Source organism: Lentinus tigrinus, assembly GCF_003813185.1.
Source record: "Lentinus tigrinus ALCF2SS1-7 unplaced genomic scaffold L226scaffold_14, whole genome shotgun sequence".
Classification (NCBI taxonomy): domain Eukaryota; kingdom Fungi; phylum Basidiomycota; class Agaricomycetes; order Polyporales; family Polyporaceae; genus Lentinus; species Lentinus tigrinus.
In genome coordinates this window covers 27,495-54,532 of record NW_027137923.1, presented here as the reverse complement: position 1 = coordinate 54,532, position 27,038 = coordinate 27,495, and the positions used below count along the sequence as shown (strand labels likewise).

Below are 27,038 nucleotides of genomic sequence, written 5' to 3'. Positions count from 1 at the left end.
GGGTACGCAAAGGCGCAGAGAGCTGGAAGCGGTGTGTAGGAGTGAGTTCTGTGGTCCGCGGCCGGATAACAAGGTATTGAACCTGTGACAAGAGGGAGAGGTTAGACACGGAACACAGTGATAGCAAACAAGAGGCTTCACTAGCCGTTCAGGTTCATTCCAGTCGGTTTCTGCAGACGATCAGAGAGAAGAAAATTGGAGCCTGGAGGCCATCATCCAAGTCGTTGTGCCTCAGCTCTCACGGTCATCATGGTGGCGACCTGGCAACCGAGTCGGCGACAGCGCAAATCTAGATTGAGTGCACAGCACTGCGGCACAGGCGTCGTACTTCCAACGACTCGCCTCCTCGCATCGACGTACATAACCTCGATAAGGAAGACGTACCTCTTCTACTTCCTAGTCTGCTCTCCGTCTCTGCATGGCGATGCCGATACAGACATGGTGTACTTGCCTACTTATCCTCAGGCCACTTCTCGTGGGAAAGCGGAGTTTCGAAGCGCTAACCGCGGAGTCAGGCGAATCCTAGGCTCCTGCAGTGTCAGTCGTGCACATCCTTCTACCTAGGTCCACTTACCGATACCCGGCTAGACAAGCGCAGTTATGTTTCGAATTCTTTTGAGGTTGTCCAACATCCATTCAAAAGCCTTCAAGTTCCTCGCACACTGTGACGGTCCTGTCTAGTAGGTGGCCGGCGCGCCTTGCACGTGTTCTAGGTACCCCAGTTCAATCTCCATGACTCCATTTACCCAGAAGCTTGGTGACGAAAGGTTACAGTATTCGATAATACTCAGAAAATGAACACTTTGCGTGTGAGATGTGGTTAGCAGCTTATCTCGAAGGGCATGGTCGGGAACGTGAAACAACACTGCTAATACCTCGCGCTCCTCAGGTGGACCCACGCTTGTACAACCCGACCCTCATCGGGAGCGACGGCTTCGCGTTAACGTTGGACGCATCGCCGACGGATGGGTAGCGAATCCCGGAGAAGTTCCAGAAGATCGGCTTCGAGGAAAGCTCGAAGGTGAACTTGGACAGGAGAAGGCAGAGGACGACCTCTAGAGGTTGTCCGAGTCGGTGTGGTGATTTGCCGGACGAAATGTGAATGATAAATGTGGCAGTGGGGGTTGTGGCAAGGTGAATAGTTGGTGGTGGTACGATGAAGTAGGATAAGGAGGTACGTACTCATTTCGAGTTGTGAGAACTTGAACCCACTGGAGCGCGGGTTCGTCAGTATCAGGGATGGAAGAAACACTGCGTAAGATGGACGTACATGCATGCACGGCCGCCTCCGAGGAAAGTCATTCTGCGATGTGTCCGGGTCAGCGATCAGTCGAACACCCCTCAAGGCCCAGAATACCCAGGCAGACACGACAAAGACGTACAGATTAGAGTACACGCCCGGGATCTTGGCTTCCGTAACGCTCTCCGGGAGAGGCGACAGCCAGCGCTCGGGCTTCCATTCGAGAGCGTCCTCGCCCCAGATCTGCTTGTTCTGGTTCGACGAGAGCAGGCCGACGACGACGACGGTGTCCTTCGGAACCAGTATCTCGTGCATCATCTTGCCGTCGAGTCCTCTCACAGGTTGGGAGAGCGGGAGTACGGCGTCCTCACGAGTGCTACCAGCGTTGCATGTCGTGAGTAACATGGGACCTGGTTTATGCTGAACTCACACTCACTCTCGGAACACTTGGGCAACGGGTGCGTGGCTGCGGACGAATGAGCGTTCAGACCCCGCGTTTTAGACGAAACAAAGCAGGCATACAGGCGTAATGTCTCGCGACATACGGCATCGAGGTACGGAAGCGACACGAGCGTGTCATAACCGAGGTCTTCGCCCTTGGCGGCTTCAAGGATCTCTTGGCGGAGTTTCTCTTGAACCTCGGGGTGCTGAGCTAGGAGGAAGAGTGTCATGGACAGGGCGTTCGATGTCGTATCCATAGCTGCAAAGATGAAGGTTCTGCAAGGAGAATATGCGTAATAACAATATGTCAGGTCTTCCTTCGGGTAAAACGTGGCAGCGGACGTACGACATCTGCCCTAACAGCTCCTCCTCAGGGAGTCTGTCTTCCTCCGCGGCGTTCATGTTCGCCTGCACTACAAATCGGTAACCTCGTCAGTGGCACATCACGCATAATTACTGGAGTAGTGGAGACGTACGAAGAATACTCATGAGATCCTTGCCCTCGCCGATCTGTTGAGCAACAGCCTCGTCTCCCTGCTCGAGTGCGCGCTTCTTGGACTCGTAGATTTCCTCCGATTGGCGCCATATCGTATCGACAATATCCTTCATCTTCTGCACGGCAGGATTGGGAACGAGTTCGAGCAGCTTGCGGCGCAACACAGGGGTCCCGAAGTCTGTAACGTACGGCAGCAGGCGGCGCAGAAAGTGAATGTCAGTGATCGTGGGTCTATGATTGGAAGCGCGTCCAGATTAGCGATATAGCTGGGAGACAAAAAGACAGAGGACGCACTGGAAGGCCTTGATGGCGTGGCCGACTTGGTCGGCGGGCGTGTCGTCCACAAGGGGGTCGAACGAGTATCCAAGGCCGGCTTGGCCAATCAGCTCGAGGGCGGTGCGGCCCATCCAGGAGAGCATGTCAAGTTCGACAGCTGCTGATTTGTCACGAACGCGACCCTCTATAGCCTCCACTAACTGGACAGACCGGTATGCGATGATCAGAGTCTCTGCCACCCAGTGGAGTGAACAGACGTACTTTGTGCCCGACAACGTTAAAGATGGGAATCATGCGTCGCATGTGCGCGATGGAGAAAGCTGGGTTTAGGAGCTTGCGTTGCCTTCGATGATGCTCCCCTAAGATTCACACGGTGAGCTCCATATGAGCGCAGGAGGGGTTAAAATATACCTAGGGTACCGAGGAGACCAGGACCGAAGAACAACCGGTTGGACCTGGTCGCATCAGCTTAGTGTTGCATTCGAAAAGGCGGGAATTCAACATACTTGATGAAGAACTCCGATTCTTCAAAGACGTACTGATCCTTCACAATGATGTTGTGCATTGCTGTGGGGTCAAAGACGTACAGCATACGACGCTGCAGGACGTGAGTTTGGTAATCTGTATAGGCTGGGGTGGCTCGGGGAGACGTACACCAAGAGGCCCATTCAGCTTGACAACGCCCGGATACGAGTCAGTGAGGTACCTGAGGAAACTCCATCCGTCCCGGCGGTCCAACAGTTGCTTGAGATTACCTAGAGCCGTGATGACATGAGCGTGGTTCATCGCGCCTCATCCGATCTGAGGACTGCTCACCGTAGAGAAATGACCGAGAAGGAGGACCGGGAACATTGTCCAGGGAAGACATCACGACTAGCTGGCGGAAGTACTTCCACAAGAGCCATGATACTCCACAAATCGCCGCGCCCTGCCATAGTGATATAACCATGGCAATTCAAAGGCGGTTCAAGAGGATACTGTGCGAGGGAATGAAGGGTAGGACCCACTACTGAATGGTCCTTTTATCGCTTGAGAGGTCCCGGGCGGCGCACGCAATAGAAGACACATCAAGTCATGGGCTTCGACAAGCATCCGTCGGCAACGGGTGACTGGATGCCCACACAAATCGCGTATGCATACTTGCTCACGGGGAAGTTGTTGTGGCGCCGCCATGGGAATGCGTGGACTGCCTAAGGATTGCGATTTCTCCACATCTGTAAGGAGTGTGAAGTTCGGGATACCGTGGGGCGACATAGCCAAATCAGTTTCAAGAGTGTCCATCTATGCGTATCCTGTTTCGCGATTCCATCAGTATTCCCTGTGGGGCAGTATTCCAAGCATTGACCGTACCGAGGAGGTAGGCACGTCATAGATGAATCGATATTCACCCGACATCCGGACAGTGATCCACGTATGGGGTGTTTCTATTGCGGGGTGGGTAGGAGAGAAGCGTCATGAGTCAAACGTGATCTGTAACCTCGGCACGCCCACCTCGCTTACCATCTCATGCCCTGAGCTCGTGAAAGAGAGAGCGTAAAGCATCCCTGTGAGTCCTGCATCTACGGACACATCGCGGGCCTCACAAGGGACACACCAAGCAGAGTGAGCCTCGAGCGCGCTCTATGGAAAACCATGTCGGAATGTGACGGACGTCTGTATTGCAACGCTTGCACGGTGGACCGGTCCAGGAGTATCGACACTCTTTCGAGGGGCTCGATGGCATCGTCAGAATTCCGGCGTTATGTATACCACGTTGTGTCAGTTTCGTGATCCGGCCGCATGCCCAGAAGTCTTCATAGTCCAGTAACGTGAATATGTCGACGAATATCCGCAAGCTAGTAGCTCCGTAAAGAGTTGAGGGGAAATTGGTAGGCAAGCGGAAAGTCGACAATGGTGTGGCCTAGGGGGAATATTGACGGTTTGCTGAGCCTGGAGAAGTAGTAGTAGTAAGCACACGACGTCGATGTTTTGAGATTATAAGTGTGCCTCCGATACCACCTCCTATGCTTTCTTTCTCTCTGCCACTTCGCCGACGCATCCTGATCTTCGCTGCTGCGAACATGCCCATCGACTTTTCTCCTCGACTTCTCAGGATCTTGGCGGTGACGGCCCAGGTGTAGTACGCGAACCAGTGGCAATTGAAGTTGCCAACCAATCGAGCTCGTCGGCGATCAATTTACTATCCACCTTCATCCGGTCCGTGGGAAAGCGGGGTTCCAAATGCACTGCGTACGGCTTTGCATCAGGAGCATTGCGGCCTTAGTCACAACTTCACCTCTTCGCTGATATTAGCAGTGCTGCTTTTTTCAATGTTCAAGCTCAAGAACTTGAACGACCCGACCGCACAGGACAACTCGGAAAATCCGGTAATCGCGACTTGAGACTGGGCCGTACCTGCGCTGCGTTCAACTACTGATATCGTCATAGCCCCGGCTTCAAGTTGGGGAGTTTCCCCTCCTCGAGATGAATGCGTTGTGTCTTTTGGAGGTATTCCGCCCGCTTCTAATAGTTGCCGCTGTTGAAGTGGTTCTGTCGGTCCTACTCTCGACGTTCGAGACCGTGTATCCCACTACTGGAACAGATCCAAGCCCGGCACTTCCCATGAAGGTTTCGCTCGTTAAACTGTCTTGAATAAGAGTAGTGACGAGTTGTGTTGGCTTGGTATAGCTGTAGGGCGCGGGGGTATAAGAGGCTATAGCTTGCAAGTCGCAATCCTGACTGACGGCAGACCTAGGTTGAAGTGATACAGTATGTAAGTGCGCCAACGCCCTGCCTGCACTATCTCCAACCGTGACGTGGACATCATCGCACTACAAGGGATTTAACCAAAGGTTTCAAGACACTCGCGTGCACACCCAGCTCGGCACAGGTAAGACCCGATGCTCTAGAGCAGTCAACACATAAAAACTCCAGCCGAAGCCCCAACCCAGCACGGGTACGCAAAGCACTACACAACGCATCGAAGAGCGCTTCTATCCTATGCCCTTGCACCCTCCCCTCCAGGTGCAGGGTGCGCAAAGCAGGACACAACACGTTCTCCACAGAACCAGATAGCGCGCGGTCGTCTCCTCGAACGGCCTGCGCCGAGCCAGGGTCCGAGTCGGTCGAGGCGGAGAGCGCGACAAACGCGTCTGTAGGGTCAAGGTGCGAGTGATCGACAATGGCAAGCTTCTCGAGCATCCGGAACGCACCAAACAGCGTCCTCCACTCAGCGAGGGTATACTCGGACCCTCCAAGCGTGATGGAGAGGCTCGTGAGCCGCCCGGACGTGTATACGGTCAAGACCGCGCGCAAGCCCGGCTTCCGGTCAGGAATCCACCCGAGCGTGTCGATGCGCACACGGTCTATCGGCGGGCCATCTGACTCGGATCCTTGACGGTTGTCGCTCGCGCTGGAGGAGGGGGCGACGTTCAAGGAGGTGCTCGGGGCTCGTATGGAGTACGAATTGCGATCTATGCTGACCGCCAGGTCGGTTACGTCGTCCAGGACGTGGCGAACGCCGGGCGGGACGATGTCAGCGAGCACCGCTGTGCCGTTGGTGTAGCGCAGTTGGTCGGCGTGCATCACGTATACGCGGAGATGGAGAAACGCCCCGCGGGGGAGCGTGAGGTGCTTGTTGAGGTGCGAGGCTATAGGGAACTCGTCATAGAGGTAGAAGCCGCGCAAGCGGCTGAGACAGACGTTGGGCAATGGCGGCTTCGGGGCGCTCTGTGTATCCCGATCGAAGATTGGCTGAAAGCGGGACAGGTCGAGCTCCTCGAGGGTCGAAGCGGCGGCGTTGAGGACAAGGACGAGATCATCAATGGTGAACTGGTTGATTGTGCAGCAGCGCTCGTGCAGCTCCAAGGTCCGCAGTTTGCAGTAGAACGCAGGGTCCCGCGGGATAGACACGCCGCTGAGCGCGAGAGAGTGTAGCCCGCGATATCCTCGGTCCCACGGGACGAGCTTCGCTTCGCGCGGGGACCGCCACTCTGCAGGAAGGATGGACAGTTCCTCCAACGCCGGCAGCGGCTGGGCGAAGAGCGTGCAGACGTCTGCAGAGAGCCAGCCGTGTCCCGTGAGGTGGATCGCCCGTATACGCTGCGCATGCGGGATGACGAGCGCGACCGCAGCTTCGACCGTCGCCGTAGGCAGCCCGGAGAAGTGGAGGTCCATGAGCGAGCGTGCGGAGCGCTTGAGACAGAGGAGGAACCAGTCGGTGTTCTTGCCGACGTGGATGACCCTCCAGAGCTCCGCCGCGTCGCAGGCGACTCGGTGCCAGTAGCGACATACGAGGAGGATGCCCATCCAGGCGGTGGGCGAGCCGGTGTCTTTGCAGCGTGTGGCGTGGATGCGGAAGATCTCGAGGAGGAGCTCGACGGGCACGTCCTGGATGGTGCGCACCTGCGCGCGTTCTTTTGCATTGGTTACGGCACCTCTGGGTAAGACCCGTGCTTCGTGCGCGTGGAGCTCTTTCTGCTTCTCTCCAGGCGGCATAGTTGGATACGGAATCCTAGGATTACTGATTCTTCGAAGGGTCAAGAACAGCTTCTAGATGACGATGATTATGAGCGGAGACGTCCACGCTGGCCATAATCGGGACAGACCTGCGTGAATGGTAAACAGAAGCGCGTCCTGCTGTTGAAGCCTGGATAGACCTGTCGTGTCCTGCTGCACCAAGATCAGCGCAACCCCCAAGAAAGCCACATCTCGACATCTAATCAACTCACACAGGAAGTTGATCGACAGTTGACGTTGATACTCAAAGGGGGCCGAGGCGTAAGCTGTGGCAGGCGCGCCTCAATTTTTAAGATTGTAAGGAGCGTTTAGTCTGGGCGTATGGGAACGTCAGGAGCGGGTGCAGACGCCACGACACGAGAAGCCCGCGATTATAAGAGGCTCAGCCTCCAGGAAGCCCATCATTGACATATGGGCGGCGTTCCCTGCATCGAAACTCGGAATCAGCGGCTCAAACAAGCTCCGGGGCAGCCTTGCCCGTTTCCCCGTGTGGCCGACCAGCAAGTACTGCCAGTGCTACAGTGTCACAGTGCCACTCCGGAGGAAACATACTGCATACTCACTATGCTCAGCGGTTCTGGCTGGCGATAATCATTTGCCATCCGTCACGAAAGCACTGACCCATGGAACCTGCGCTTACGCACTGGTTACCGGTAACGATCCAGGTTAAGCTCCAGTCAGTGTGCCACACAGCGCACATCGCACGGGCGGAGACTCCAGAGTGGGCGAATTCGAATCAGACCTTCTCCGAGTCGCCGATGCATCATCATCATGCGGTCTATAATCATGAACCGTTGACAAGAGTCCACCACACACTGGCACTGGCATGGACACATGACGCACCGTGAACAAGCCCCAAGTAGTCGACCCCAGGCTTCGTCTGCCCGGTCCAAAGTCGTTCAAGTGCTACCGGCTAGCAAGCGTTAACGTTTGACATCGTCACCAGGCTTGCAACCGCACATTGGTAGTGACAGACCGCTGCGTCCCGGGGGGGGTTCCAGGTGGCATAGTCACTACTACAGCGCCAGCGGACTGGCGCACCACCGTGCACACAAGGCGGCCATAGAAGCGTTGAAGCGGTTGAAGCGGTTGAAGTCCGGCTCGTGGCACGGAGAGAAAGCGCCTCTTGGGGTCTGGATCCGACCTCGATCCTCATGCGCGTGTACGTGCGCTCGGACCTTGAGCTTGAGCCACAAATACGGCCATCAGCTTGAAGGACGCTGTCGAGCTTCGTGACTCACAATCGTCGGCCTGACGACGTCGACTCAACCGTCCTTGAGTGCACGGAATGGACAAGGATGGACCATCGTGAGCATTTGAACCGTCGTTGTCCGGGCTCCGACGGCATCGACCGTCTCGAACGAAGGTAGGCCGGCGGATCCCTGAGTGGAGACGCACAATGATCAACATCATGATCATGGGACATACGACTGCGAGGCCAAACGAATTCAGCAAACACTTCGTAACTCCTTTGACCACTCACCGCGCCGTGAAGATCCAACCTGGCCGTTCGATATATGCGCCAAGGTAGCAGGTGCTTTGAGGTTAAAGATGTCACGCCACGCCAGAGGTATGCGTTGCATGAGGGCATTGCAAATCCATTCATGGTACCATAGACAGAGGGAGGAGAGAGACAGAAACAGAGACGAAGACGAGAGACACTAGGAAACATACAATACAAGGTCAGGCCGGATACTCGCACCGCGCGCAGACGCAGACCGCAGATAGAGATACAACAACGTCCGCACACCCTCTGCACATCCACGAAACGACGTCGCGAGGAGCTGTCGTGGAGGTGCACTATCCACACGCGCCACCACCCAAGGCGAGGACGAAGCGCTTATTTCGCTCCTGCGCTCGAGAACTGCGGCAGAAGAAAAGGGACGCGTCAACTTCAAGTGGCTCATGCGGGTCAATGGGAGAGAACGAACCTTGGTGACGGACTTGGTGCCTTCCGAAATGGCGTGCTTGGCAAGCTCACCAGGGAGGATCAGACGGACTGCCGTCTGGATCTCACGCGACGAGATCGTCGACTTCTTCGAGTATGATGCAAGCTCTGCAGCACGCGATAAGTACATACAACCAAGTAAAACCCAAGGGGAGCACGTACTCGACGCCTCAGTCGCGATGCGCTCGAAGATATCGTTCACGAACGAGTTGAGGATGGCCATGGCCTTGTTCGAGATACCCGTATCAGGGTGCACCTGCTTGAGCACTGTAGAAGACACGTATCATCAGCATGAAGTCCACGCGTCACACCAACCAAACTCAAGTCCGACTTCACTCCGAGTCCAACCCCCATGACTCGCCGACGCCCAACGCCCGCCAAAGGAGAAGACCTAGACCATGGGAAAACGCGACTCACCCTTGTAGATGTAAGAGGAGTAAGTCTCCTTGCGACCCTTCCTGCGCTTCTTCTTCTCGCCGTCACCACCAGCGCCGCCAGACGCGGCCTTCGCGGTCTTCTTCGCGCCCTTGGATCCACCCTCGCTGGTGGTCTTCGCAGGCGCCTTGGACGCGGTCGAGGCGGGGGCCTTTCCGGCAGTGGACGCGGGCTTGGGAGCCATTGGTACTGAGTGGGGTGTTTGGAGGCGGGTTTCGAGTGACTTTAGCGTGTATGCACTTCGCAAAGGTTTACGAAGTGGTCGAGGTGGTTGTTAGATGGGTATGGGCGCGGGAGAGGGCGGCGGGGTAGTGGTGGTTCGCTGGAAGCTCGAGAGACTGCTGAGTGCGAGATGCACGCTGCTTATAAAGGGGCGCCACGCTTGTGTGCCGATGTTTGGTGCGACGCGTGTCACGTGCCCTCCCCGCGCGTTTGTTGATCGCGTTCAACAAACGCGTCGCGCTGACACGTGGTCTGCCCGCCAGCCGCGGCCGCGGATATAAAGGCAAGTGCACGCGATGGTGGGACCTTTACACCCCCCGCCGTTGTCGTTGCTGCACAAGCTCATCTCCAAAGTAAGTGATGGCTATTTGACTTGTTTGTTTGCTGGGCGTGTTACTTATTGCGCGATCCTCGCAGACTCTCATCTTTACCACCACCACCACCACCACACACACTAGCAACATGTCTGGCAAGGGCAGCGGCAAGTCTAAGTCTGGCAAGGCCTCCGGCGACGCCTCCTCCAAGTCCCAGTCGCGTTCGGCTAAGGCGGGTCTCCAGTTCCCCGTTGGTCGTGTCCACCGTCTGCTCAAGAAGGGCAACTACGCGCAGCGTGTCGGCGCAGGCGCACCTGGTAAGCCACCGCTTTCAGCGAACACCACTAGAACGGCTTCTGACTTTGGGCGTGCGTTTAAACAGTTTACCTCGCAGCAGTGCTTGAGTACCTTGCTGCTGAGATCCTCGAGCTTGCGGGCAACGCGGCGCGCGACAACAAGAAGCAGCGTATTGTCCCCCGTCACTTGCAGCTCGCCATCCGGAACGACGAGGAGTATGTCTGCCATCCTTATCCTCTCCGCTGTGACTGACCTGAGTCTCGCTGCCAGGCTGAACAAGCTCCTCGGCGACGTCGTCATTTCTCAGGGCGGTGTCGTTCCCTACATCAACCCCGAGGTGCGCTCTTTGCTCCCCGTTTTGGATTTCCTTTCCTTTGCTGACTTTGTGTCGCTTTACAGCTCCTGCCAAGCAAGACGCAAAAGGGCCGCAAGTCGGACGCGTCACAGGAGGTGTGAGCCGCTTTGTGACTGTCGTCTTGGGTTCCTTTGTCTTTTTTTACCACACGCGTTCGGCTATTATGTATGACTACTGTATGATATGCGGTTTGTATGTTAGACTTCCAGGCTATTTCAATACCACGCACCTTTTGGGTGTACGACAGAGACTGGTCTATTGTTCTAGAACTACAAAAGTGAGTCCACAGAAACTCGCATGTGTCCCTTTCTGGTATTACTCACTTCACGGAGCCCGTGGTCCATACCCGGTGGTTCGCACTGGCAGATGCGCACTCTCCGGCATTGCCCACTGCGATGACCATGAACGCTTGTGGTCCAACCGATGAGTCGCTTGGGGAACGTGACGCACACTATAAACCTCCGGGACTCCGAGAAGGTTCCGTGGCTAGTGTCTGAGAGGTCCTGGCCGCTCTGGAGCAATTTCAATGTCTAACTCCGGTGGAGCGAGAATACTATTACAATGCGCAATTTGCTGCGAGAATGCGCGTCATACGAAGATCATCAAGGCCTCCGTGGAAGAAGTAAAAACTGACGAGCTCCGTTCTCTACGTTTGATGAAACGGCCTCGCGCTAGAAGTCACGGATATGCAGAAACCTTCCGACTGAGATGGAAACGGCTTGTGGCGTATGTTTAACGTGGTCTCGCACGTAACTAGGCTGGTTGGGCAGATATGACGTCAATGTGAATTCAAGGGTGCTGATGGTGGTTCTAAGCAGCAAAAGGAGCAGATGACGAGGAGGACACGATGCTTCGTTGGACAGGGGCTTGCTCGCAGGATTGAGCGGGGGAAGATGGGCAGGAGAACGCAGGCGTGGTTAAAGCGACGGTCGGGCGAGCAGACCCGGTCCCCGGGTGACAACCGGCGGGTGGAGAGCATTTTAGGGTGTGAGCGACGGGGTGACGTCATAGCACGTGGGCAAAAAGATGGAGGCGAAGGCGGGGGAGTGGAGTGCGGACAGCAGCAGATTGAAGCGCGTCTGGAGGAGTTGCCAGAACGGGCTCTCCTCCTCTCTCTCTGCGCTCTCTCTCTGCACACGCTCACGCTCTCTGCCAGCGACGGACTGGCCGACGACGACTCCGACGCCCGCGCACACGCCGCCGCCCGCACCGACGCCCCGGCCGCCACTCTGCGAACTCGCCGGAAGGAGTACACGCTACTCACCGCCCCCGCCGCGCTATCGATCTCGAAATGGCAGGCCCTCCGTTAGCCAATTCGGTGCGTCCCCGTCCGTCCCGGGTCCGTAACGTCGCCCGTGCTCACCCTTGTCTCCGCTGCGCCTCGTCCGCATGCGCGACCCGTAGCATGCGTCCTCCCCCCGTCCCTCTCCCGTCCCCCTCCATTCACAGCCTCTCCATTCCTCAGGCCCTCCGTCTGCCCAACCCGCCTCGACCCCTGCACACTCTCCCCCTCCCCCATCCCAGCCGCGGCCTCCAATACTCTCCTCCACACGAGCATCATCCTCGTCAGCTAGCGACAAACCTTCCTCTGCCTCAAATCCACCGCCCGCCGGCTCTGGTCCTACAAACGACGACATCGAGGCAGTCATCCAGATGGCCATGGCCTCGTCAACCTCTCCGCGTGCAACAAACCCGCCGCGTGACACGCGCACACAGCTCTTCGTAGGAAACGTACGTCTGTCTGTCTCTTCCTCTTTCCTTCTCCTTCGTCTGCGTCCCTTCCCCCTCTTCCTGCCCGGGTACTGCAACCGTCCGCCTCGTTGTCGCGATGTCGCAATGCCGCACGCCGGCCGTCCCGTCCGTCTTCCGACCTGGCCCCGGGACGAGTCCCAGGTTATTCCACACTGGTCGCGAGCCGCCTTCGACCGTGGCCTGACGCATCTTCGAATTGGGTGGCGGCGAGGCGCGTATTTCCGTAGGCGCGAGCCAGCTTCTGGGACACGCCCTCGTGGGATTGGCTGCTCATGGTGGTGGCATCCGTACGGATGGAACGCACTGAAGCCTATCTGAAGTGAGCTTGACTGACACGACAGCCTGATGCAATTGGGCTCCTAGGGCTGTGTCCCCTGCAGCGCGTTTCCTTCTGCTGCTGCGTATGGTCAACCTCGCTCTAGAGCATGGTTCGGATCAGATATGCGCGGCCGCATACATGACATGACCAAGGGCATCCTGCCAGATATCCACCAAATATATGCTGAACAGATCGTGATTATTGCGACACATGCTGGACACACAGAACGCATCATGTTCACAGCATGTAGCTACAATTTGTCGATCCACGCCACGCGAGTCATATCTGGCCAATGTCCAAAGTATGTCTAGCATACATCTGGTCATGATGGCCCCGGTGTATCGCGCTGTGCTGTTCAGTGTTCTTACCAGCGCCACATACGCACCATCGAGTTAGTCGCCCGGACTGGAGCGTCTGCAGTCCCTGTGGTCATAGACGCGATGCAGCCTGAGCAATCCCATACCGACATCGTATTGGTCCTTGGTATTCGGAGTGAATGAGATTCCTTGCGAGAAGCGCATATATGAAGTGCAAGCTCTTCGCCATGCAGCGGTGTGCGCTACTGCTGTCTTCGATTTTCTCTGTTCAGATCGCTCTTGTGGATTGCCGTGAACGGATCCGGCTGATATTCCTCTCCCGTGTAGCTCCCCTACCGCGTACGATGGCAAGATCTCAAGGACCTCTTCCGTCGAGCCGGCACCGTCCTTCGAGCAGATGTCTCACTAGGTCCCGATAACCGCTCAAGAGGCTACGGCACCGTGATGCTCGCGACCGCAGAAGACGCGGGCCGCGCTGTAGATATGTTCAACGGATACACCTGGCAAACGCGAACACTAGAAGTACGCCCAGACCGAATGGGCGAAGATATAGCCATGGGCGCCCCTGGCTTTGGTATAGCCCCGGCTGCGATGGGCGTCGGCTTGGGTGGTCTTGCTGGTGCAGGAGCCCTTGGTGGGCTTGGAGCCTTCGGTACGCCTCTGGTGGGCAGTTTGTCTCCCGTTCCGGGATCATTAAGTGGTACAGGCACCCCTGTCGCGGGATCTACACTCGCCTCTCCTGCACCGACACTTCCGCGCTTCCCCGGTCTGGCGCCATTTGGCGCTGCAGTGCTGGGTGAAGACGAGCCTGGTTCAAGACCGGGTACTAGCACGCAAGCGAGCAGGAATCTCTTCGTCGGGAACGTGAGTATTCTTCGCATATATCCATGAGTTGTGCAACTGATGAGGATTGTGCGTCCAGTTGCCGTTCCACATACAGTGGCAAGATCTCAAGGATCTGTTCAGACAAGCGGGCGCGGTACAACGCGCAGATGTCGCCCTGGGTGCTGACGGACGCTCAAGGGGGTTCGGTACGGTGAGCTTCTCGAATGAGGCGGACGCTGAGCGAGCCGTGCGTATGTTCAATGGGTGAGTCTCGAGTTGGCGGTCACTTCCTTTTGGACCTGTCGTTCCCTTTTCATGTCTTTCGTAACCCATGTTTCACACCGAATGTGTTCGCCGACAATGCCACCCTGCGTGACTACGTTATCGGGCATCTAGATCGTCGATCCCGTAATCTGCGTCGTTCACACGACCAGGGACGCTACGCGCATGCTGCAAGCTCAGCGAATCTACCGCAGGCATATCATTGCCCCGTCCTTCATCGTCGTCATCGACTTTGGTCGGGGTCCAGACCGTGGTCGAACGCACGTTCTGATCATCTCTTCTGCTTCCCCATGATCCTTCCCTTCTGCTTACATGGCGCGAAAGAGCGATAGCGACAGAAGCTAATGCACTCTTTCGGTCTATCCAGGTACGAGTACAACGGCCGCCCGCTCAAAGTCCACTTCGACAAATTTGCACCCCCGGCGAGCTCGTCTGCCCCACTTGTGGGTCCGACAGCAACATCATCAGCCCCGCACTCCCCAGCTGCGCTCGCATTTCCGTATAGCGGAATTTATGGCCAGCCTACCCTCTCGCGGAATGGATCGCTCGCACAGCAGCTGCTCCAGTCGCAAATCGAGGGGCGCGTGTCCGCGTCAGGGCAGTCGTCGCTGCTGAGCTCACGGAGACCTAGTGCCCTTGGCTACGGCTACGACGAGCCTCCCGGTGCAGATGCGGACGCGTTGTCGGCGCAGCTCGCGCAGAAGCTGTCTTTGGCCTCACCGCGGTCGCCTTCTCAGTATGCGCAACAACAGCCGCAGCAGTACGAGTCGCAACAGCAGCAGCAGCCCCCGACGCACATCCCGTTACCCCCGGCTATCCAGTCGCCGTACATGTTTGACTTTTTGCAGTCGGGGCCGACGACGCCGTATGACGTGTATGACCTCAACACATACCAGCGCATAAATGCGAGCATGGGCGGGCTTGAGGGGTACCCGGCCCCGAACCCGCTTCTGCAGCCACAACCGCAGCCTGAGGGAAGCACGATGCCCTTTGGATATGGTGCGACAGCGTTCGAGCCGAACGATGTCTCTCCGCCGACCGTAGGCTCGAGTTCTGGGCAGCAGTCGCAGCGGTTGTCGCCTTCGGAGTCGTCGCTTGGACAGGGCTCGCAGACGACACCGCCTGCGCAAAACACCCTGTCCGCGTCGCAAACAACGGCTACCTCCCCTACGACGTCGTCACGGTCGCACACGACGCCCCAGCAGCAACACCACCACCCCGCGCACCCTGGACCGATCGCGCTCCCGCCTCCTCCGCCAGTCACAGCGTTCCCCGTCCCGCCCCCACACTCCCTCTCCCCGCACCACTACGTCGTGACGCCGCCGATCCCGGGGCACCCCATGAGCCCGATGCACCACCCGCTCATGGGCATGGCGATGCCGCACATGATGACCCCGCACGGGCTCCCGCCGATCACGCCCAGCATGCCCTCGTTCACGTTCCTCCCGCAGCCGTCGCCCGGAGGGCCGCCGTCCGTGGAGCAGGCGGACTCGCAAGGGCAGCGCGCGGCGATGCCCGCGCACATGCAGCAGCACGTCATGGCGTACACGCCGTTCTCCCCCGGGGTGACCATGTCCCCCGGCGCGTTCTGGGGCCGTCCCGGGTCCGGGGCGAACCCGTTCATTAACCCTGCGGTCGGCGCCCCCGTGCGGTCTGGCCCTTACTATGGGTACGCTCAGCCCCAGCAGCAACAGCACCAACAGCACCAACAGCACCAACAACAGCAGCAGGATCAGCAAGGACGGCAGCAGGGCGCGTCGGAGCAGCAGGAAGGCAGGCCGCCGGACGGGTACTTCCCGCCTGTGCCGGTGTCGATGGCGATGGTGCAGGGCAGCACGAGCGCCGTCGCGGCTGCGGGAGAGGAGCCTGCGGGGTACTTCCCGTGGATGCCGCCTCCGGCCTCGGCGACGTCGACGTCGGCACACGGGACGAGCGGGCTCGCGAACGAGATCCTGCGCGAAGACAGCACGAGCCTCGCGGGGGCGACGGCGGGCCAGACCCAGACCCGGAACGGCGGCACTGCGAGTAATGTTGCTGGTGTGCGCGAGAGCCCGGGCGACAGCGACGGGACGGCGACGACGGACGCGGGGACGAGCACGAGCACGGGGACGACGGGGACGACGGGCACGGGGGCGGGCGTGAGCACGAGCTCGCGCGCGACGTCGTGGCACACGGAGTCGAGCTATGCGGGGGAGGCGGCGAAGGCGCAGGTGCGCGCGCAGGCGCGGGCGCTGGGGCGGAACGCGGATACGTTTGGGGCGGAGGAGGGCTCTGAGGGGGGGCTGTTTGGTGGTGTGCGGGGGATGAATGGGAACGGGAGCGGGAATGGGAGCGGGGAGCATAAGCCGAGGGCGTACTCGGCGGAGACGGCTGTGAGCGGGGGTGGGGAGCGGATTGCGAGGGCGGGGTCGGATCCGGTGAAGAGGATGCTGAGGGGGGCGTCGTGAGTCTCCCTTGCCCCCAGTTGATCCCCCACGGAAGGATAGGTGGAGAAATCGTTGGGCATCTTGGTTTGGTTCTGAGATATAAGGTTATCTTTTGGCTTGGCTGGGCATAGTGTGGTGGGTGGTAAACGGTCGGATTGGAGGTGGAAGGGTAACGTCAATATCTGCGGGTTGTGGTTAGGTCTCGGTTACGGGTCGATGTAGAAGCACTTGAGCAAAGTTTGGTCTGGTCTGGTCATTGTCATCGTTATGCATCACTAGTCACTAGTTCATTAGCTACCTGCTACCTTGGTATCTTATTCAAGTTCCGTTTCTCGGCACATTAGCGTACGTATATACCATCTCTCATCGATCATCTCCCACTGTCCATCCTATGTTCTGCCGTTACCACTTGGGTGGCTACATATACATACATAGCGTCCTCTCTCTCTCTCTCTCATCCATCTGTTTATACACTCTCCCACTCTCCCACTACTCACTACGATATCGATGTCGCTCTCGAAATGCAAGTCGTCGTTTATCCAAAGCTTTGGGGCTTAGTCTGCTCTGGGACTCGGACATACTGTACTAAGTACTCGTACAGTCCGAATGGGCTTGCATATATGTATAGGCGACAGGAAGATACAGTACCTAACCCGTCCTTTTGACGAGCGAGACCTTCATGGGAAGTGCCGGCCTCGGGTCCGCGCCGACAGTCGAGTACACAACTCCAGCGAGGTTCCAGTGAATGGGCTTCTCGGTGAGCTCGAAGTTGAATGTTGAGATGAGTGTCGATAGGAGGACCTCTGCGGACGGTGTCAAGCATTAGAGAACGGTAGGCAAAGACCGCCAAATCGCACGGAATGTACACAACGCACTCATCTCGAGTTGGGAGAACTTGAATCCTCTGTTACCAGCAGTAGTGATGATGTCAGTCTGATGCAGCGAGATGGCGGACTGGCGAATCACCCACATGCAGGCACGGCCCCCGCCCCAGAACGTCATCCTACATGCAGGATACATATGTTAGCAACATACTCGCTGTGCAAGCAACTGCGTGGCGCGAACAGATGAGAGTACACCCCCGGTATCTTCGCCTCCGTGACCGCCTCGGGAAGCGGCGAAAGCCAGCGCTCCGGCTTCCATTCGTACGCATCGTCTCCCCAGAGCGCCTTGGATGTGTTGGACGACATGACGCCGACAAGGATGGTGGTGTCCTTTGGTAGAGGAATCTCCGTGATCATCTTTCCGTCCCGGCCTCGGATGGGCGCCGAGAGCGGAAGCACGACGTCCTCTCGGGTCCTGTCGAGTCGTGTGGTTAGCATGACACTGAAACTCGAAATTCGAAACTTCTGGAACTGCGCACTTACTCCCGGAATCTGAACGGGGCAGGAGCATACCTACGAATACATGGTCGAATAGTCAGCTCAGATGCCCGTAGAATAACGAAGTACTTACAAACGGAGCGTCTCACGACATACGGCGTCGAGGTACGGCAAGGAGACCAGGTCGTCATATCCTAGTCTGCTCTCCTTACCCCCTGCCTGCGCGTCCACGATCTCTTGTCGGAGTCTGGCTTGAGCTGAGGGATGCTTCGCGAGAAGATACAAGATCATCGATAGCGCGTTCGAGGTGGTATCCATGGCAGCGATCGTGAGCGTTCTGATACAGGTACCGCGACTTCAGTCAACTGCTCATGCGACCATGCTTCCGTACGATATCTACTCACGACATCTGTCCAATGAGCTGGTCCTCGGGCAGTCGGTCCTCAACATTAGCCGTCAAGTTTGCTCTCACTGCAAAGTTCAAACAGCTCAGAGTCGACAGCGTTGAACCGAGAAAAAGACGAACTCACACAAGATGGACATGATGTCCTTGCCCTCTCCGAGCTGTTGCTTCAGGCCTTCGTCGCCTCGCTCAAGCGCAGCGCGCTTCTCGCGGAAAACCTGCACAGAACGGTCATGCATAGTGTCTACCATCTGCCGGAGCTTTTGGAAGTTCCCATGAAGTAGCCACTCTGCTACCGTCCTCCGCAGGGAGGCAGGGACGATCGCCTCGATGTAGGTGAAGAACTGCAAGTATCCCGCAAATACGTATAATGCGGGGCTGCGTGCGGGTGAGTGTGTCAGGGTGTTACCACGAGCAAGCCGCGTCAGGCTACTTACCTGAACATCTTCAGCGCGGTCCCATAGCTGTCCGTACTGTCTTCAACGAGCGGGTCAAAAGAGTAGCCCAGACCAGCTTGACCCATCACTTCTAGTGTCGTGCGACCCATCCAGTTGACCATGTCGATCTCCGCTGGCCCGTCTGTGATGCTCCTTTCGATGGCTAGCCGCAACTATTCACCGGTATGAGCAATTGACCCGCTCATTTGGTATAAAAAAGAGAGACATGCCTTGTGCGTTACGTCGTAAAAGATGGGTATCATATCTCGCATATGGTTGATGTTGAACGCGGGGTTTAAGAGCTTGCGCTGTCGGCGGTGCTCGTCGCCTAAGCAGGCCATGAACCTGAAGGTCAGCGGGAGTACGAGCCAATGCAAGAGTCACGGTACTCGCCTGTCGTTGCGAGAAGCCCGGGGCCCAGCGTAGCTTTCATAATCCTGGTGTATCGGTTCACCTCCGATTTGAGGTCTCACACACATCACGACACAGCGCACATACCTCAGGAACCAGTGTGCTTCATCGTAGATGTACTGTTCTTTGACGGCGATAGTGTGCATTGCCTTGGGATCAAAGATGTATAGCAACTTGCGCTATAAGCGAGATTAACGGACACTATTCAAGGGAACGAGTAGATCGGAGACGTTGACGTACCCCGAATTTGCCGTGCAACAAAACAGCGGGCCCGTACTTTTCGCCCAGCCCCCGGTGAAAGTCCCAACCGTTCTTATCATACAATTACTTCAGATTCCCTAGATGGGCTGGTCAAAAACGCATCATACGCACCCGCAGCATGCTAGGCGTCGCTCACCATATAGGAGGGAAGGACTGGGCGGTCCAGGGAGGTTGTCGAGAGTGCTGCGAACGAGATTATGCCGGATAAATTTCCAGACAACACAGCTTGCCCCGCAGATAAGCGCAGCTTGAGCAAGGAGCGCGAACATTGTCGGTGGTTGGCGGATTCCGAGGCACCCAGGTGGCGTCCAAGAGAAAGACTCGCGGGGGGAAGTATACTATATAGTATGTCGCAGTTTTGATTCCAGCGTAGATTATCTGCAAAGACAGACGTGCCTAAGCAACGGAATGGTGAGATCAACAGCGGTGTTGGATCCCAGAAGAAGCATCCGAAGGCACGGGATCACGTACGCGCACCTGCCGCCGTGGAATCTGAGCAACGGCGTGACCACAGCCGCAGTATGTTTGCCGACCTTTTTCCTCAGGCTGGCTTAACATACGAGGAACATGACAATCATCCTGCTAGTGTTGAGTGATTGCAAGTGCTTCGAATCCGGACCATCATGCGAAAGTAGTTCTGCGGTTGACGATAATCAGTGTGGTATTCGGCACGATCAAAGGAATTTTAACAGCTGTGGTCTGAGGAGCGTGAAGCACACCTACCCACTGAGTGCCACAGGGATGAGGTTAAGATACGTCGACTGGCAGTCCCCGGGAAGGAACGGCCGCGTGGACGACTTCGACGGTTGAAGCGAACTTTCTGTCGAAGAACCATGGATCGTGTTCATCATCTATTGTTAGCAGGCATGTCAACCTCATCCAGACATGTAACAGTACTTATGAACCTCTCACGTACAAGGAGTCTTCAGGCTGAGAGTCACAGCCCCACAGGCACGAGTCATTGGTCTGTCCTTGAACTAGAGATGATGACGGTCGCAGACGGCGTCGTATGGAACAGCGAAGATTCTGGATTCATCCATTCATGAGTGCTGGGAGCTTCGAATCGCGATTATAGGTTTTTCGCAGTTGTCCTGTGCGGTCGGTCGTTGTTGAGCTTGAACGGGGGCCAGAGTAACTTATCGCAGTGTATTTGGAACCCCGCTTTCCCACGGACTGGCTGAGGGTGTATCTAGATAGCAGATTGATCGCCGACTTGACAAGTTACAACTTGCCATTTTGAACTCGTTCGCGAACCGCCGCGTCGCCGCCAAGATCGTGCCATCGAGGAGGAAAGGAAAGGTCAGTAGACATATTCGGACCAGGATATCTAGCCGTCGGCCAAGGGGCAGAAAGAAAGTCGATGCTCGTGGACCGGTCCACCGTCACCCAAGCGCAATACAGATCAGCACATCCCGACATGGTTCTCGTAGACAGCGCTCGCTCTGCTTGGTGTACCCCTTGCGAGACCCGTGATGTGTCCGTGAATGTAGGACTCATGGGAGCTTTACGCACTGTCTTTCACGAACTCGAGGCATGGAATCGTAAGCGAGGTGAGCGTGCCGGCGTTACAGATCACGTTTGACTCATGACGCTTCTCTCCTACCCACCCCGCAATAGGAATACCCCATACGTGGATTACTGTCCGGATGTCGGGTGAATATCGATTCATCTATGACGTGCCTACCTCCTCGGTGTGGTCAATGCTAGTGGAATACTGTCACACAGGGAATACTGAGTACTGATGGAATCACGAAACAGGATACGCATAGATGGACACTCTTGAAGCTGATTTGGCTATGTCGCCCCACGGCACCCGAACTTCACCCTCCTTGCAGATGCGGAGAAATGGTAACCCACAGGCAGTCCAAGCTTTCCCATGGCGCCCCCTCATCAACTTCCCCGTGAGCAAGTATGCATACGCGATTTGTGTGGGCATCCAGTCCCGTTGCCGACGGATGCTTGTCGAAGCCCATGACTTCATGTGTCTTCTATTGCGTGCGCGGCCCGGGACCTCTCAAGCGATAAAAGGACCATCCAGTAGTGAGTCCTGTCCTTCATTCCCTCGCACAGTATCCTCTGAGAACCGCCGTTAAACTGCCATGATTCTATTATTATTGCAGGGTGCTGCGATTTGTGGAGTATCATGGCTCTTGTGGAAGTACTTCCGCCAGCTAGTCGTGATGTCTTCCCTGGACAATATTCCCGGTCCTCCTTCTCAGTCATTTCTCTACGGTGAGCAGTCCTCGGATCGGATAAGGCGCGATGGATGACGCTCATGCCGCCACGGCCTAGGTAATCTCAAGCAACTGTTGGACCGCCGGGACGGATGGAGTTTCCTCAGGTACCTCACTGACTCGTATCCGGGCGTTGTCAAGCTGCATGGGCCTCTTGGTGTACGTCCTCTCGAGCCACTCCAGAGCCTGTACAGGTTACCAAACTCACGTCTCGCAGCGTCGTATGCTGTACGTCTTTGACCCCACAGCAATGCACAACATCATTGTGAAGGATCAGTACGTGTTTGAAGAGTCGGAGTTCTTCATCAAGTACGTTGAATTCCCGCCTTTTCTCAGGTAACACAGCGCTGATGCCGCCAGAACCAACCGGTTGCTCTTTGGTCCTGGTCTTCTCGGTACCCTAGGTCTGTTCTAGCTTCTCCTGCGCTCATGTGAAGCTCATCGTGTGGATCGTAGGGGAGCATCATCGGAGGCAACGCAAGCTCCTCAACCCTGCCTTTTCGATCTCACATATGCGACGCATGATTCCCATCTTCAACGCTGTCGGGCACAAGGTACGTCTGTTCACTACACTGGGTGGCAGACACTGCTCATTCTGCCCAGTTAGTGGAGGCTATAGAGGGTCGCGTCCACGATAAACCAGGCGCTGTTGAACTAGACATGCTCTCTTGGATGGGCCGCACCGCCCTCGAGCTGATTGGCCAAGCCGGCCTTGGATACTCGTTCGACCCCCTCGTGGCCGACACGCCCGATGACTTCGGCGACGCCATCAAGGCCTTTCAGTACGTCTTCGGCCTCTTGCTCTTCCCCAAAACAAAGCTATATCGCTAACTTGGGCGCGCATAGGCCTACGATGACTGGCATCCAGCTCCTGCGCCGCCTGCTGCCGTATGTGCCAGACTTCGGGACGCCTGCGTTGCGTCGCAAGCTGCTCGAGCTCGTTCCCAATCCCGCTGTGCAGAAGATGAAGGATATCGTCGATACGATGTGGCGCCGGTCGGAGGAAATCTACGAGTCTAAGAAGCGTGCACTCGAGCAGGGAGACTCGAAGGCTGTTGCACAACAGATTGGTGAGGGCAAGGATATCATGAGCATTCTTCGTACGTTTCCACTACTCCAGTAATTTTGCGTAATATACGGCTGACGAGGTTACCGATTTGTAGTGCAGGCGAACATGAACGCCGCGGAGCAAGACAGACTGCCGGAAGAAGAGCTGCTCGGGCAGATGTCGTACGTCCGCTGCCACTGGTGTCTGAATTACACCTGATATCTCGTTTTGACGCATATTTTCCTTCGAGCAGGACATTCATATTCGCAGCTATGGACACTACATCGAATGCTCTGTCGATGACGCTCTTCCTTCTCGCTCAGCACCCGGAGGTCCAGGAGAAACTCCGCCAAGAGATCCTTGAAGCCTCGAATGGCGAAGACCTCGGATACGACACACTCGTGTCGCTCCCGTACCTCGATGCGGTATGCCGCGAGACATTACGCCTGTACGTCGTCTTTGTTTCCTCGATGATGGGTCTGGCGTATTGAACGCTCACTCGCCCCCAGTCACGCACCTGTCGCTCAAATGTTCCGAGAGTAAGTTTGAGTTTAACATTAACCAGGTCCCCATGTGCACTCACCGGTGCTCACACAACATACAGGACTCGTGAGGACGCCGTGCTCCCGCTTTCTCAGCCAATGAGAGGCCTCGACGGCAAGATGATGCACGAGATACTGGTTCCGAAGGACACCGTCGTCGTCGTCGGCCTGCTCTCGTCGAACCAGAACAAGCAGGTCTGGGGCGAGGACGCTCTCGAATGGAAGCCTGAGCGCTGGCTGTCGCCTCTCCCCGAGAGTGTCACTGAAGCCAAGATCCCAGGGGTGTATTCCAATCTGTACGTCTGAACCTTGTCATATCGCAGGGTATTCCGGGCATTGTGGCGTGATCGCTGACTCGGGTACGTCGTAGAATGACCTTCCTCGGTGGTGGCCGCGCATGCATGTATGTCCATCCTACCCGGTACCTCGTCTTTCTTCCCGATGTTGATGAACGCACACTTCAGCGGGTTCAAGTTTTCTCAACTCGAAATGAGTACGTACATCCGTAACCTACCTCTATATCATACAACTACTCACCTCGTCACACCCGCCACACCCGCCACACCCGCCTTTCGATCGGCGCACCATCGCACCATCGCACCTGCCCGGCCCCTCCAGAGGTCGTCCTCTGCCTTCTCCTGTCCAAGTTCACCTTCGAGCTTTCCTCCAAGCCGATCTTCTGGAACCTCTCCGGGGTGCGCTACCCATCCGTCGGCGACGGGTCCAACAACGCGAAGGCATCGCTCCCAATGAAGGTCGGACTGTACAAGCCTAGGTCTGCCTGAAGACTCAGGAGCGCGTCACGGTCGACTTACAATATCTTGGGCTTGCCACCTATGGACGCGTATACTACGCTTTCCGCACTGTACGCGTCTGCTGTATTCATACGTTCAATCAGAGTGTTTGCATGAGAGGAACCCAGACAAGGTCAGGCAGCTGTAAGATGCGCCGACGCAGTCGCCACAGCTATGATCAAACCACCATTGACAGTTGGTGGCACGGAACAGAACCTCGAAGTGCATCAACAGTCTCTCGACTCATGGTGCGCTCCACCTGCAATGGACAGGGTGTACAGATGTCATCGCGAAGGCTGTCAACCTGCCTAAGATGAAACCAGCGGGAAGCGGAGCCTGGAGAAGAAGTCATTTCCGCATCCGCGAAGCCGTGGCACCACAGTGGGTACTCATCTGTCTATGGATACTTGCAACTGCCTCTGCTATCATGGCGTATCAAAGGTGTCTTCGCAGTTCAAACCAAGCTCAAGGTTCATGCTCATCCCTGTCTCGGAATGGCATTCGAAGATCTGTACTACAGCCGAGCATACAGAGCGATTCAACTGTTGATGTCGAACGATAGCAGTTCAATCACGACTGGTGTGAAGGCGCGAAGATACTCAATACATGGTGATACATACAGTCTTACGATCCCCGGAATTGCGAGTACCTTGGTGACGAGCGAGAGCCTCCTCCGTAATTAGCATGCTGGTAACATATCGGAAGAACCCTACATGACGTCATATCACTCAGACCATAGGGTCGAGCTGACCAGCCTTCCATCCATCGGGGTCGACGGACATATCATCCATCATGTACGTGTCGCTCAGGTCGCGGCTGCCGGAGACATTGGACCTGCAGACCGCAGTGCCTTCAGACGCCCCAGCACCAACGGGATGAACAGGGCTGAGAGTGAACGTGATGGGCTTCTGCAAGGTCGATTGAAGTAAGGTGGAGGTCTGGGCCGTCCCTTGGTCGACGCGGATAAGGATAAGTGTGAACGATATGGGCTGGTGAGGTGATCGGAAGATGTCAGCAACGGACTCGACCAAAGGCAGGCCGGACACGGAGAGATGTACCACTCACTATGAGTTGGACAACCTGTAGGAAGACGGTCGATGTTCAGTTCAGCGATTATGTCCAGTCGGTTGACGAGTCTGAATGGTACATACCACGTCAGACACGGCGTATTGCGAGTTGTTGGACGCAAGAAAGGTGCTGAAGAAGATGACGACTGATATGGTGTAGATGAGCCCGGACTCGACGAGGATGCGGACGATCCGAGTCATCTTGTGGCTCCCGCTCAGACGGGTCACGCTCTGGGAGGAGATGACAGCATTGATACTCATTATACGATACACGATCATGCCTGAATAGTGAGTGGGTGGAGTCAAGGTCCATTGGCGTAGTTGGATGGCGCACAGACTGAGCCGCGTACCTGTCGTCATGGTTGTCATTGCGAGAGTGAGGGAGAGCACGCTGGTGATGAACGGTTTGAGACGTGACGCGTTCAAGTTGGTTTCCATATGCAATGTTGCTGTGATATAGATAGTGACTCCGCCGCAGGCTGGTAACGAGGCATGTCCAGCTTGAATAGGATACCATGAGAGGGTGTGACGGACCTGTCTCTGCAAGCCAGAGGAGTACCGGTACAATGACAATCTTCCAGTTCCTGTCATATACAACGTAGCATCTGTAAGCCTACGTCCCCAGAAAAATTGGTTTTAGCCAGTCCAACGGCGACTCTACAAAAGACAAACCATGATGGCGTCTCCGATGAATGTCTGCGCGACATAGTCCACAGTCGCCATGACGTTGACCCAGTTTGATATGTCATTGAATTCTGCGTTAGGGCCACCGGGACCCTTGTAATAGATGAAAGCCTCGAGAATGTGCTGCAATACGAACGCCATATTCACTGTCGCTATTGTGAACATGGCCAGGGTGGTCCCAACCATGATCCAGTTGACGGAGCCCTTGCTCTTGAGGTGCCCGTCGGAAGACCAGAGCAGGACGCGCAGGCCGTATGCGACGGTGATCAGGGCCATACCTGTATGTTGGGATGCTGTGAGTTACGGCGTGCAAAGAAAGCGATAGAAGCCAACCGTAGAAGATGGCCTGCAGGTACATTGCAATAAGCTAGCACGTAGGAGAAGTAGATCAGCAGTGTCGTTGCAGCACAACGAAGTACGTGTGTCAGTACGGTACCTGAGCAGTATCTAGCGGGATTGACGACCGAGACATCGCGAAACACACGACGTCGGGTACAGAGCTCTTGTATCGGGGGCGCAGGGAAGTCAGCATTTCGTGGTTGCGCTTATATACCGATAAGATGCTACGTACACGCGCTGGGAATCACAGCAGATCACCACCCCCTTCAGAACTGCCCTGCTGCCAGCAGCAATAATAACAAGGTTCCAACGGGGTTCTGACCATTCATTTGCGACCATGCGAACCCTGGCGGCTGATGGATCAGGGCGAGAGCCGATTGGTGACTAGTCGCAAGCAGAGTTCCCGAAGCGCGAAGCACTCAGCTTCTAATGTTAGAGACACCACATCTACGAATGTCAGAGAGATACAACCATGACGAACGCAAAAGAGGTGACATGCCAGACATGCGGACTCCACAGTGCGCCGTACTACTACCATAGTACCCTCGTGCCGGTCGGCGCCATCGCGAGATAAAGCTTCGCTTTGACGGTTTTGACACTGGTCCGTGGACATCGAGGGGTAAGTAGTAGAAGACTGCCTGTGAGAGATGGGGCGTTGTCCGGAGGGTTTCGGCCATCGACTGCAGCATGATCGGAAGAACGACGACAATGGTGCCGACACGTCACTGCGACAGTTCGTTCAACCGGAACTGTCGAAGCCGTCTTCCACCGGACGAGGAGCTGATCGCACAAAGTACGCTTTGACCGCATCGGAGGCCTTATATCCTAGTACGGTACCAACAGTAACTAACGTACTGCGATATCCAGAGCTACTCACCTCTGTCATGCAGTATTATCAGGTGGGCTCGGAGACTCGATGGCTTGTGCGTCCGACTCCCACTAGCACCGTCCATTGGTCGTCGGTTCAAGTTGGATAAGGTGATCACTAAGGATGATCTGGTACTTACACTTTCGTGTTGAAGCGTGAAGTCCTTTTCATCTGTATGCATGTCGT

At 56.3% G+C, this 27,038-nt stretch overlaps 10 protein-coding genes across 10 annotated transcripts; 4 read left to right on the top strand and 6 right to left on the bottom strand.

Moving 5' to 3' along the window:
• Positions 1–885: 885 nt before the first annotated feature.
• On the bottom strand, positions 886–3,402 carry L226DRAFT_464043 (cytochrome P450; the record flags this gene model as incomplete). The annotated part of the gene is made up of 14 exons (XM_067675832.1): positions 886–1,055; positions 1,183–1,211; positions 1,271–1,303; positions 1,383–1,616; positions 1,677–1,706; positions 1,763–1,957; positions 2,028–2,094; positions 2,158–2,408; positions 2,472–2,653; positions 2,715–2,812; positions 2,865–2,908; positions 2,960–3,051; positions 3,108–3,208; positions 3,270–3,402. The coding sequence occupies 14 exons, from the start codon at positions 3,400–3,402 to the stop codon at positions 886–888; spliced, it is 1,659 nt and encodes a 552-aa protein (XP_067534660.1).
• Positions 3,403–5,065: 1,663 nt separating this feature from the next.
• Positions 5,066–7,280, bottom strand: L226DRAFT_81735 (uncharacterized protein). The gene is made up of 3 exons (XM_067687266.1): positions 7,163–7,280; positions 7,040–7,103; positions 5,066–6,983 (listed from the first exon to the last, which is right to left on the bottom strand). Exon 3 carries the CDS (start codon positions 6,927–6,929, stop codon positions 5,256–5,258), a length of 1,674 nt encoding a protein of 557 aa, XP_067534659.1. The 5' UTR covers positions 6,930–6,983; positions 7,040–7,103; positions 7,163–7,280; the 3' UTR covers positions 5,066–5,255.
• Positions 7,281–7,738: 458 nt separating this feature from the next.
• On the bottom strand, positions 7,739–8,706 carry L226DRAFT_81715 (uncharacterized protein). Its single transcript, XM_067687265.1, has 2 exons — positions 8,192–8,706; positions 7,739–8,134 (listed from the first exon to the last, which is right to left on the bottom strand). The coding sequence occupies exons 1-2, from the start codon at positions 8,620–8,622 to the stop codon at positions 7,864–7,866; spliced, it is 702 nt and encodes a 233-aa protein (XP_067534658.1). The 5' UTR covers positions 8,623–8,706; the 3' UTR covers positions 7,739–7,863.
• Positions 8,535–9,642, bottom strand: L226DRAFT_535561 (histone-fold-containing protein). The gene is made up of 4 exons (XM_067680935.1): positions 9,316–9,642; positions 9,061–9,165; positions 8,882–9,006; positions 8,535–8,814 (listed from the first exon to the last, which is right to left on the bottom strand). The coding sequence occupies exons 1-4, from the start codon at positions 9,515–9,517 to the stop codon at positions 8,791–8,793; spliced, it is 456 nt and encodes a 151-aa protein (XP_067534657.1). The 5' UTR covers positions 9,518–9,642; the 3' UTR covers positions 8,535–8,790.
• Positions 9,643–9,876: 234 nt separating this feature from the next.
• L226DRAFT_509194 (histone-fold-containing protein) lies at positions 9,877–11,029 on the top strand. The gene is made up of 6 exons (XM_067678206.1): positions 9,877–9,908; positions 9,973–10,186; positions 10,252–10,381; positions 10,437–10,503; positions 10,566–10,798; positions 10,854–11,029. The coding sequence occupies exons 2-5, from the start codon at positions 10,018–10,020 to the stop codon at positions 10,620–10,622; spliced, it is 423 nt and encodes a 140-aa protein (XP_067534656.1). The 5' UTR covers positions 9,877–9,908; positions 9,973–10,017; the 3' UTR covers positions 10,623–10,798; positions 10,854–11,029.
• Positions 11,030–11,092: 63 nt separating this feature from the next.
• On the top strand, positions 11,093–12,003 carry L226DRAFT_81626 (uncharacterized protein). The gene has a single exon (XM_067687264.1). It carries the CDS (start codon positions 11,352–11,354, stop codon positions 11,829–11,831), a length of 480 nt encoding a protein of 159 aa, XP_067534655.1. The 5' UTR covers positions 11,093–11,351; the 3' UTR covers positions 11,832–12,003.
• On the top strand, positions 11,732–16,664 carry L226DRAFT_560804 (uncharacterized protein; the record flags this gene model as incomplete). Its single annotated transcript, XM_067683388.1, has 6 exons — positions 11,732–11,839; positions 11,926–12,252; positions 13,237–13,773; positions 13,832–13,998; positions 14,384–16,459; positions 16,574–16,664. The coding sequence occupies exons 1-6, from the start codon at positions 11,813–11,815 to the stop codon at positions 16,662–16,664; spliced, it is 3,225 nt and encodes a 1,074-aa protein (XP_067534654.1). The 5' UTR covers positions 11,732–11,812.
• Positions 16,665–16,776: 112 nt separating this feature from the next.
• Positions 16,777–19,551, bottom strand: L226DRAFT_81617 (cytochrome P450). The gene is made up of 14 exons (XM_067687263.1): positions 19,388–19,551; positions 19,256–19,327; positions 19,103–19,194; positions 18,998–19,041; positions 18,835–18,932; positions 18,605–18,777; positions 18,295–18,545; positions 18,169–18,235; positions 17,898–18,101; positions 17,810–17,839; positions 17,508–17,741; positions 17,413–17,445; positions 17,318–17,346; positions 16,777–17,245 (listed from the first exon to the last, which is right to left on the bottom strand). Exons 1-14 carry the CDS (start codon positions 19,394–19,396, stop codon positions 17,091–17,093), a joined length of 1,491 nt encoding a protein of 496 aa, XP_067534653.1. The 5' UTR covers positions 19,397–19,551; the 3' UTR covers positions 16,777–17,090.
• A 1,343-nt stretch (positions 19,552–20,894) lies between these two features.
• On the top strand, positions 20,895–23,885 carry L226DRAFT_535545 (cytochrome P450; the record flags this gene model as incomplete). The annotated part of the gene is made up of 14 exons (XM_067680931.1): positions 20,895–20,967; positions 21,035–21,508; positions 21,569–21,669; positions 21,728–21,819; positions 21,871–21,914; positions 21,967–22,064; positions 22,114–22,292; positions 22,357–22,610; positions 22,674–22,740; positions 22,812–23,006; positions 23,163–23,396; positions 23,471–23,503; positions 23,565–23,593; positions 23,719–23,885. The coding sequence occupies exons 2-14, from the start codon at positions 21,376–21,378 to the stop codon at positions 23,883–23,885; spliced, it is 1,626 nt and encodes a 541-aa protein (XP_067534652.1). The 5' UTR covers positions 20,895–20,967; positions 21,035–21,375.
• A 633-nt stretch (positions 23,886–24,518) lies between these two features.
• Positions 24,519–26,117, bottom strand: L226DRAFT_571551 (uncharacterized protein; the record flags this gene model as incomplete). The annotated part of the gene is made up of 9 exons (XM_067684568.1): positions 24,519–24,581; positions 24,629–24,883; positions 24,960–24,974; positions 25,046–25,242; positions 25,312–25,440; positions 25,496–25,574; positions 25,634–25,923; positions 25,979–26,012; positions 26,082–26,117. 9 exons carry the CDS (start codon positions 26,115–26,117, stop codon positions 24,519–24,521), a joined length of 1,098 nt encoding a protein of 365 aa, XP_067534651.1.
• Between the last annotated feature and the right edge of the window lie 921 nt (positions 26,118–27,038).